This window comes from Crassostrea angulata, chromosome 7 (assembly GCF_025612915.1).
Source record: "Crassostrea angulata isolate pt1a10 chromosome 7, ASM2561291v2, whole genome shotgun sequence".
NCBI classification, from domain to species: domain Eukaryota; kingdom Metazoa; phylum Mollusca; class Bivalvia; order Ostreida; family Ostreidae; genus Magallana; species Magallana angulata.
The window spans coordinates 25,492,297-25,502,738 of record NC_069117.1 but is presented as its reverse complement, the minus strand read 5'-3'; the positions used below and the strand labels follow the sequence as shown (position 1 = coordinate 25,502,738).

Genomic DNA, 10,442 nt, shown 5'->3' with positions numbered 1-10,442 from the left:
AAGATGTTGAAAAATTAAAACTTCTTCCGGTCACAATAGCGGCGGGAAATTTGAATCGTTGGTAGACAGACTAATAAGGCACACACATATGTCTTGGATAAGTATACTGTTGATATGATTGACCACAGATACATGATTTTTTTTATCAACAAAGAAATATAAATTAGAAAAATGATCATTAAATTGCATATATAGATATTTTTTAGTTGTTAATTTCTAAAATTAATCATTTAAGTCGCTGCAGACCATAAATAAATTTGCATCATAAAATACATGACATGTACCATCTAAGATGAATAAACTTATTAAGAATAAAAAATCATTTCACAACATTTGTAACAAATGAAAACTGATTAGCATTTTGAAATTTTTCGAATTTTACCCGCATAATACAAATAAGACTTGAGGCTGAGATGACCATAATAAAACTTTAGCTGGAGTTCAGGCGTCAACATTCCCGAGTGGGGCAAGAAGGTTCACTTAAAGAAAGCTAAATTAAAGATAAAAGATGAATTTCTTTGTTAATTATTTTTATTTACATTTTATATGACATGCAAACAATGAAACGTTTTTCTTGAATAAAGTTATCTATTTTTATAAACGACAAGCACTAGAATTGTGAGTAGAGCTAGACTGTTCATTTAAAGAATATGTATCAACTGACAATGAAACAGTATTGCTAAGATAGTTGTCATACAATAAGCGATATTAATAAAATTAATCAATGTTGATAAAAATCAACTCCGTCACAATACGCAGTAATTTCACTTCTTTGATTTCCTATTGGCATCGGGTTGTGATTAAAACTCAGATACCTGTGGATTAGTGAAGTACGCATACATTTATTTCGTTAAATTAACTTGAATTAAGTTCATGATCAGGTAGATACATTTTATGTATAAATGCGTAAAATTTTTGCTTTTACACAATTTATGTACAGTATGTTGGCAATCCATCTCTCTGATTCTAGATCACGTCTGTTATGAGGTACGTACGTGAACACTAGAACTTTCGGAACTTTGGTGGATTTCCTCGTTGACTGGGCTTAATAACCGCGACCATAATTATCACGGTGACCTCATGATATTCAAATAATGATTCCTTATGGCTTATATTTATACATTTTTTTAGCAATTGTACGATTAAATATTAAATTATTGACCTTGATACGTTATTTTCATTTCCTACAGTTAAGTAAACCCCATTTGCTCCCAAAAATTTCGTATATGTCATTTGCATCATTGATGAAATATTTTTGACTATACGTTTCAAATTTGATATTCTTAGTGTTATAACATGATCTGATAAATCTGTAAAATGTAAAAATAATGCCATAAAACAATGATTGTTGTTTTTTCCCCATTTAGATATAAGATCTTCAATTGTCCAGAAGGTTAAAGAAATCGCCATCATATGTACGGTTATTGATTTTATCTCTCACAAAAAAGTGCAATTCATGATCAGTTTCCCCAAACACCATTCTTTCCTCGATATTAAGAGGCTCACTGGATCGCTGCTTTGGCAGAGGGACCGTAAGTGTTCCAAGCTTGAAGCAGGACTCGTCCGTGATAAATTTCGGATTTTTCTCCCAAGAGGCGAATATTGTACACTCTAGTGTGTTATTTTCTAGGTTTAAGATTTGAAAATCTTGAGAAAGTTTGTACCCTGGAGTGATTTCTTGTCCAATGGTTACATATTTAAAGAAGACATCCTTACATCTGGCTACACCATCGATGACAACTCTTTTGGAAACAGGATGTTTCCCGTCAACGAATTTTGGATAGCTTTCAATTCCGTACGTGTGCCGGGCTACCCTTGTTGCTATTATTTGTGGCATATGGCCGTACAGAACAGCGCCCTTTAGAACGGCCAGTCCGGCTTCTTCCGGTATGATTACCTTTTTATCGTTAAATGTATCATCAAATCGTTTTTGAACAATATTGCATTCAGCAAAACCACCGACCAATAAAATGTAGTTAAATGAAACAGAATTGTCTTCAACAATCTTTTGAATATGGGCTATTATATTATCCACAGTAGGAAGAAATAATGAAATAAAAACATCTTTGGGTATATGAAACTTTTGCGTTTCGGTTTTTACTTTCCCTGCGTATTTCGAATTTTTGTTCATTATTTCATCAACAGAGTCCGTTTTCCAGATTGCTTTTGCCAACTCGATCAAAGACAGCGGAAATGGTATTTTGACAACTCCAGATTCTGAGGTAAAGGCACGTTTTTTGGTTTCAAATTGTCTTTCCATATGAAGATAATCGTCCATATAGACCTTTTTAAATTTATCGAGCACATCTTCCTTAAATATTTCTTCTATGAAAGCAAAGAAAGCCTCGTTGATATTTCTCCCTCCCCAGGGTCCACCCATGGGCCGATGAATTTCCCTCAGTTTGCCGTCTATACAGCGTTCTTGGAACGTAATATCAGTGGTCCCACCTTTAGAAAAAGAATTTTAGTAATCAAGGTTTTCACTCATTTTAAACAAACAAACACCAGATGATCAGGTGCTATTGCAATTATAACAGCGGTGTCTTGATTTTTACCTCCAAGATCCACCACCATAAACCTTGTTCCTGTTTCTGCGACATCGAGGAATGATGCCCCTCCTTCATCTGTTTGACGCGTTTGTTGCAGTTGCTGACAGTAAATGGACGCAGTTTCCGGTTCCAGAGCTAAAGATAATTGTTTCTCCAATATACCAGCCTATAAGAAAGTCATATTTAATTACAAACTGTAAATAAATGGAGATGTATGGGGCACCTGTCGATTTTGTTCTGAAGAAAAGTATAGCATAATTGAAATACGTTTACCATTTTAGAATTTTTAAATTTTACAATATTTGACAAAAAATATGTTTTAAGAATATTTAGAAAGGTAAAAATTATAAAAGCCCCAGTGAGATTCGAGCTCATGACTCACAGATCCGTAGTTAACGCTCCAATATATTGAGCTACAATGTTAGGTAACAATAACGGGAAAGAACATAAAATATAAAAATTTACATGATTTTATTTTTCATTTTGATTAGGAAGTACGTCACAATATGGAGGTGTCATATACCGTCTTAAATGGGGGAATTTTTTTACAAGTTTAAATTGTATCAAATTTCACAATAAAAAAATTAAAAAAAAGATAGAATATGGTTTTATTTTGCTTGTCTGAATTCATGTGAAGCCAGACTCTTAATTGTTCTGATTGGATTCCAACGCCGTCGTGTTCAATTCGAACGCGTGATTACCTTTACTGCTGCTTCTCGCATGAATTGTTTTGCGTTATCATCCCAAATTGCGGGAACAGTCAGGACGTAGTGTATATCATCTTTTTGAATATCCGTAAACTTTTCTTCTAGGCTTTCAAAAAGTTTTTGTCGAAGGAACTTGATGGACTGACTGAACACATGCATAGCTTTTAGGGGTTTCCCTGTTGCATCCTTTATCTCCGTATCTCGACGTAATTTCTATTTAAGGAAGAAAAAGGAGACAGTTTTAAAAGACTAATACCCGATAAATTATGAGAAAATCCATTAAAACATTTTATCTGATGACATTGTTTACTTTATTATTGTGAAGCAACATCTTAAAGCAGTGGAAGTAGTAATAGTCTTCGAAATTCTCCTTATCTTCGATCATATCTGCATATTTTGTCTCGGCATCGTATCCAAACGAACTTAAGCTCTTGTCGGGTTTTAGCAAAAGAGTGGTCGATGCTTTTCTAGACAGTAGGTTTCCTGCATTCCAGTTGTTAAAAAAAATCTTTAGAGGCTCTTTCTCCCAATCGTCCTTTGTTGAAAAAGCGTACCCCGAGTAAGTCGTACCGAAGTCAATGGCAGCCACGAACAGTCGGTGTTGGCGAGGCACCACGCCAACACTAGCACTCGCCATTGGATAACTGAAAAAAGGGAGAAGAATGTATTAGTACTCAGTGTCACTATGTACATTGTATTTCAAGATAACCGAGTGGTTTGTTTTACCCTATACTTCAGACAACTTGAGTAAACCTTATTAACCTTTGCATGTATACATACACGTCACAGGTTTACCTTCACATTTAAATGAACCATTTTGCCTGATCCAAAATTACTCCCTAAATACACTTGCTTTTTTTACATGAGCTTATATTATTGGATGTCATTGATTTAAACGCCACGAACATGTACCAAATCAAAATTTTACTTTAGAAGAGCACACGAAAAAACAATACTGTTTTGGATTAACATACATAAAGTACAAGAACCTGTGAGAGCAGCCTAACATAGAATTGCCTTATTGACGTGATCCAAAGACTTGAGGTGGTATGGGGCATCAGTCGATATTAAAGTGGATTAAAGTACATTATAATTGAAATAATTCATTGGTTTAGAATTTTCGAACTTTATAATATTTAACAAAAAAAAAGAGCTTTTAAAAATATTTGGAGAGGTAACAATTGTAAAACTCCCAGCGGGATTCGAACTCATGACTTACAGATTCGTAGTTACCCCTCTAACCCACTCCTCTACGCTGTTAGGTGACAATATTGGAAAAGAAACTCTTATATAAGTACACTTTTTTCATTGTTTATTTCGATAAACAATTGGTCACAACATGGAAGTGTCCCATACCGCCTTAATAGACAGATATGATTATGCATCTTTTTTGTAATGTTTAATACGAGTCGGAGTTATTTTTTTCTTCTAAAACTGTCGTTATTTTTTATTTGGTCGTTACACGTCGTTATTTCTAAATATGCCGGTGTTGCATGTAGAATTTTTAATGAGTCAATCCCGGAAAAATGACTTAATTGCTGTTTCCTCCTGTGTAGTCATTTAGTCACTTTCCTCCAGGGCTGGCTATGTAGCATCTCCTGCGTTATAGTCAATCATATTTAACCCCCCTCCCGGAAGAGGATAATAGTACTGGTACCATCATTGGCGGTTTAAGGCAGATGTTTACCTAATTTTACGAGTTTTGCAATCAGATCGTTATCCATCTTTGTTAACAAATGGTTTTCGACCCACTCCGCTCTACAGTGGACGGAAACAATCCGACTTAAAAATTGCACAAGTAAATATATTGCGTCGTTTCACTGATACTGACTACCACACGGATTACGGTGAGCTCAGGTACTTGTAAATTCCCCTTCAATAGTCCTTATAAAATTTGATCCTATTTGATAAAATCTGCTTGAGATGACTATACTTTTTCATATTAATATTATAATTATCCGGTTGCTTTAAGCCCTAAAGGAATTGGATGAATCATGGGAACACATGAACGGCAGTTGTACACAATAACATTACACGTTGAATTTGTTAATTTGGTTTTGCTATAATATACCTAACCATTATTGCTATGATACTAAATCTGAGGTTGGTATATAAAATTTAAAAAATAGCTCTAGGAAAAATAACCCAACTGCAAGCAATGAAAAGCTGAACAACCAAAAAGCCATTTTTTTTTCGGGGGAAAAACCTTAAATATCTATAAATAACTTAGTTCTATTTATTTGAGGAGTGGTGATGGTTACTATTGTAAAATGTACATTAAATATTGCTTTTTCACAGATAATTATACAATATACAGAAGTACAATTAGAATAGGATTGTACGATTGTACTTTGAGGTAAGTTTCACGTCTGCTTTGATGATATTCATAAACCATATCGACAGAACTCACCACAAGATTGTTCGATTAATTACACGTGACAGTTCCGACTTCTTTATTTCTCAGTTTTGGGCCTTTGTTGTTAAAAAAACCCCGTATCAAACATCAGATGGATTATTAATTACTTACCTCTCACCGTAAGTCAACTTTCAGTTTTAGTGCGCATGTCACAAATAATTTTTAGTCGTCTACTATACACACTGGCATATGCACGATATACAGACATCTTTCGTCAATCGCAACTTTTCGGGCCTTTCCGGTAGGCTCGGAAAAACACCTCGAATGTATTAACATCACCGGTTTTAAGAATTTTATACAAAATGGAGTCGCTTCCCATTAAGATAAAAATAAGTATCGGCTAGGCAGTCTTGTAAGTCGCTTCTGTGTTATATTTTAATGTATATCGTTTACTTTTTAATGAAGTATAGCTCACGTCTCAATCAGATCATGAAATGTGCTGTATTTATATCAAGTTCTATAAAAAAAAAAGGGGGGGGGGTTGTCATGGACGCCTATGTAATACATTCGAAGTGTTTTTCCGAACCTGTCGGAAAGGCCCGAGAGGTTGCGATTGATCTTTCGAACGATAGAGACAGAGGACCAGTCTACTGGTGGCAGGGGATAGTTTTTTTGGTCGAGGAAATGTGAGGCAGATAGTGCTCATATATGTGATTTAATTTTTCAGTGGATTTTTAAATTTGCTAAAATTGGTTTGCATGCAGGGGACACATGGTCCCGACTCTTGAGAATTTTTAAACATTTCAGAATAAAATAAGTACAACTTACATATAGCACTTTAAAGAATAGCCAGGGACAGTCTCAAAATTTTTTGAAAAATGGCCCTTTTTTCACATTTTCACGGGTCCAGAACCACGCTCCAGTCCCGAGCAACTGCCATAAACTACCATAGGATTGGTAGCTTAATGTATACCCATGCAAATAATCACCAATTGATGGGGGGTCAATCACCTTCTTTTCGAGTGACATTTCGTGTTCTGAACCCACCCTACTTTTCAAGCACAAAACCGAAAGTGAAAATTTTGGCCACAGTTTCGCATTTTCATTCCATATCGGATGAAAAGTGCTACCAATAATAAAGTGTCATATATCAATGAAATTGACATGAGCTCCTCTATCCACAAAATGAATGCAATAAATATTCTACCAATGTATACCCCTCAAATAACCAGCCAAACCCCAGGTTCTCCCTTTATTTCAAAATTTTGACCGGGTCTTTCCTTCGAAACTATCCCCTGCCACCACTACTATACAGAGGTGGATGTAGGATTTGTAGTTATGGGAGCGGGGTAAAATATTATGGGACTACCTTTTTAAAATTTTAACAGGGGTCATTTTTCAACCAAACGGTGGGCAGGTTACTTTGTTTGAGAGAGTAATCGCATTTGTAAGAGTCACTGTAGAATTACAATTAAGTGGAAATGTAGATTTTAAATTTTTCTTTAGATTTGTCGTTATAAGAATAATAAGGATGCTAAAAATCTTTATCGTAATTTTCTTAATTTTAAAATCTCTGATTAACCCGACAATGAAATCTGAACGTAAAATATTACTGCATACTAGTATTATACCAATCTAAATTGCATACGCGTACTTATGTCCAGTAACTGAAAATTGAAGTATGTGTATCTAATACAAGGTTAACTTTTTAAAAAGCTAAGAAGGAAGTCAGCCAGCGGAATTTGAATTTTAGGTCAAAAGCGAAATTCCCAGAACAATAAAAATGTATGGTTGCACATTTAGTTTGCATCCTTATTGGTATGGCTGTACAAGATGATGAGAAGATAAACGATAAGCGGTGTACATATAACGTATAACTACACACTTATTTAATAATTATAGGTTGTAACTTTTCAAACATAGATCTCTGAATTTCATGATCTCGTCGCAAACCACAACCAATTTATTTCCTCTCCAAGCTAACAAAGAGAGTTGGGAAGATATACGCGGACTCCGGACTGTGGCTGCCGAGATTCCCTCGACAGTCTTCTAAATACTGACCAGTTTCATAACTTCTGCAAAATTTCTCAAACAAGAACTTTCTAATTCCTTCCCACAACTCCCATTTAAACAAGCTCAATTGAAGTTACATCCTAACTAAATTTATCAGCCTGCGGGCTGCCTAATAAAATAAATCTATATATAAAGTCTACATGCAATATTGAATTGTTGTTGGTAGTCCTCTTCTCCGTTTACAAATCTACCAAGTGCACTTCACCACTGTCCATGAAATTTTACAGTTATCTTTCCTTCAACAAGAACCAAGCATTTTTAAATGGGTCAAAAGAGTTGATCATATATATTTAATAGTACTACATTGCCTGGTAGTATTATCCAGCTGCATTAATTGTTATAAGTTTTGAAGATTCCATCGTATTGTACGTGTGGCCATTTCACTGTTCCCAAAATGACGGCAAAAGTTTTCAAAGAAAAAATTAGAACGAAATATGACACCAAATTTCTCTTAAAATCACATTTGTTAATGTATTCAGATACCCACAATCGTGATTTAAAGCGGTGTCTACGTTGGTTTAATTGCCGATTTAAAAACTGATTAAAACAAGATGGATGATTTCTTTTTGCTCGAGTTTTTTTTTTTTTTTTTTTAGCAACATTTAATTCAAATCACCTGTAAGTGACATGGAATGCAGCCGTGATTGAGGTAGTGATTTATCAAGAAAAAAAATACCCGATATCATACCCGTAACTTTTGTACTTTGAAAAATGTGTTACATTCACACCCAGTAAAACACAGAAAGTCAGCTATCAGTGTTCCATAACGAATAGAGTTATATTTTAATTTTTTTTCTTTCAAAGTAAAAGGTGGTTCCCAGTTTCAATTACATACATGTACATGTATACCTGTTAACTTATGTGTATATAGAGTTTTTCGAACGAAAAATGACCATTGCATGGTGAATTGCAGTGATATTCAAAATGTTTACTTGGTGATTAAAAACTCAGTTTACAAGATATATCAACTAAATTTTTAATGACCTTGGGTATATGCAAATACAGCTAGCTAGGTACATAATGTAGGAAGCACACGCTTTCCCGTCAGACATTTCTTCTTATAACCCAATAACAATCTTTGTAAAAAGAAATATCTATGTATCAACGATATGTACTTTATACACAACTGCTTTTGTCTGTCGTCGTATCTTTTTCTTGTTCTTTCGCGTCAGATCCTATTGTACAAAGCGATTTCCAGAGACACACCACGGAATTCGTCTTATCAAAGTCCGCATGACCAAATTTCACGGAGTCACCGTTCTCAAATCTACACAAAAGCTCTTTAACCTTGGATTTTAAATCCCTTGTCTGACTTTCGTTCGGATCTTTGCAGCAGTACTCGACGACTTTGGGCAGGAGAAAGACGAATACGAACATCACCAACTGATCAACGCTGGCATAGTCGCTGGATCTTTTCCACAACAACATTGTGACTGCGATCACCAGAAATAGAAGTGTTCCAACTATTTTTCCTAGCAGCCGAATACATTGCTCTTTGACAGGGATTATGAACTCACAGATGATATCGAATTCTTGAGTGGATACTGATATTTCTTCTTTTTCCCGATCTTTGGTTTCCTCGGCTTCGTCTTCGTTTTGTTGTTCCCTTAGTTCTTTCTTCATTTCTAAAATAATGTCCAAGAGACTTTTGTATTTTTTTGTAAACTGATTCCAATAACCGATCGTGTATACCAAAATTGGAACAAATTGAGACAGGAATGGAAAACTCTCAGAACTCGTTTCCGGTACACCTATCAAACTTGATACAAGAACAACATTCATTACAAAAACTAAGTTTTCACCGAAAACAATTTGAATAAAAAAATGGAGCAGAAATGTTATCAGTATGACCTTCAACAAAGAACAAAAACTTTTCGCCGAGGCTAAACTTGTAAAAAGAAAGCCAAAAATAGGAAAAATACCCCATAGAAAATTAGCAGACAAAGTAAAAAGGAAGCAGAGACAGCCAAAAAATAAGCATGGAAAGAAAAATGCGACGAAAAAACAAAACCCGGATTTCTTTAACTTGATTAGAATATAAAATGACTGTCTGAATATGAAGTACCAGAATTCTTTGTTTGCTAGCAAGAAAAACCGCTCCATCTGAACCCACAACAGGTGTCGTCCAGTGCTACCCGCCTCTATCTTGTCCTCATCCACTTTCGTCACAAAGAAATGTAGACTCTTTTTCGACAGATTACAACTAGCGTGCTTACATGTACCTACCGAGTTAAGAAAATAAACCATGGGTTTCTTTATAGTCCCACTTATCCCTATTTCACTACACTGTCTCATCAACACAATCAACACAACAAAGGCTATTGTGTAAATTAAGACAAACAGCAACAGTTTTACTTCTTTCGAAATGACGGATCCGGACCAAATTTCAACGTTATCCATTTCAAGTTCGACCGATTTTTTCGAAACGTGGCACCACATATTTACACAATACACCACAAGGTTGACGAACCATAATACAAAACACACTTTTTGAAGAGAACGGTCGGATGCGCAGAAGTTTGGTATGAAGTAATCCAACACCTTGGAAAGGTTAACGATGCCCCGGTCAATGCTATATGGTACATCTCCCTCCCTGTAAAATTTGAACCTGTCATTTCGTGTGTCCATTAAGTTTACTAAAAACAATACAAGAACGGGGGAGAACACTATGATGACGTAAGCCGTCCAATACACTGTGAACACATACGCCCCCTCCCGTATTTTTCTGGACAGTGTGTTATTCTGATCATCCATTCC

The 10,442-nt window shown here is 35.2% G+C and overlaps 2 protein-coding genes across 5 annotated transcripts; both read right to left on the bottom strand.

Moving 5' to 3' along the window:
• Window positions 1-1,081: 1,081 nt before the first annotated feature.
• On the bottom strand, window positions 1,082-6,061 carry LOC128155448 (heat shock 70 kDa protein 12A-like). 3 transcript variants are annotated; one of them, XM_052817150.1, is made up of 5 exons: window positions 5,784-6,061; window positions 3,567-3,900; window positions 3,251-3,469; window positions 2,556-2,715; window positions 1,082-2,448 (listed from the first exon to the last, which is right to left on the bottom strand). In XM_052817150.1, exons 2-5 carry the CDS (start codon window positions 3,891-3,893, stop codon window positions 1,379-1,381), a joined length of 1,776 nt encoding a protein of 591 aa, XP_052673110.1. In that variant the 5' UTR covers window positions 3,894-3,900; window positions 5,784-6,061; the 3' UTR covers window positions 1,082-1,378. The 3 variants fall into 3 exon arrangements, with proteins under 3 accessions (XP_052673110.1, XP_052673111.1, XP_052673112.1); XM_052817151.1 differs by lacking the exon at window positions 5,784-6,061 and adding an exon at window positions 5,667-5,781; XM_052817152.1 differs by lacking the exon at window positions 5,784-6,061 and adding an exon at window positions 4,476-4,534.
• Window positions 6,062-8,647: 2,586 nt separating this feature from the next.
• Window positions 8,648-10,036, bottom strand: LOC128192580 (uncharacterized). Of its 2 annotated transcripts, none has more exons than XM_052865371.1 (2): window positions 9,912-10,036; window positions 8,648-9,310 (listed from the first exon to the last, which is right to left on the bottom strand). In XM_052865371.1, the coding sequence occupies exon 2, from the start codon at window positions 9,306-9,308 to the stop codon at window positions 8,802-8,804; it is 507 nt and encodes a 168-aa protein (XP_052721331.1). In that variant the 5' UTR covers window positions 9,309-9,310; window positions 9,912-10,036; the 3' UTR covers window positions 8,648-8,801. The 2 variants fall into 2 exon arrangements, with proteins under 2 accessions (XP_052721331.1, XP_052721330.1); XM_052865370.1 differs by lacking the exon at window positions 9,912-10,036 and adding an exon at window positions 9,751-9,889.
• Between the last annotated feature and the right edge of the window lie 406 nt (window positions 10,037-10,442).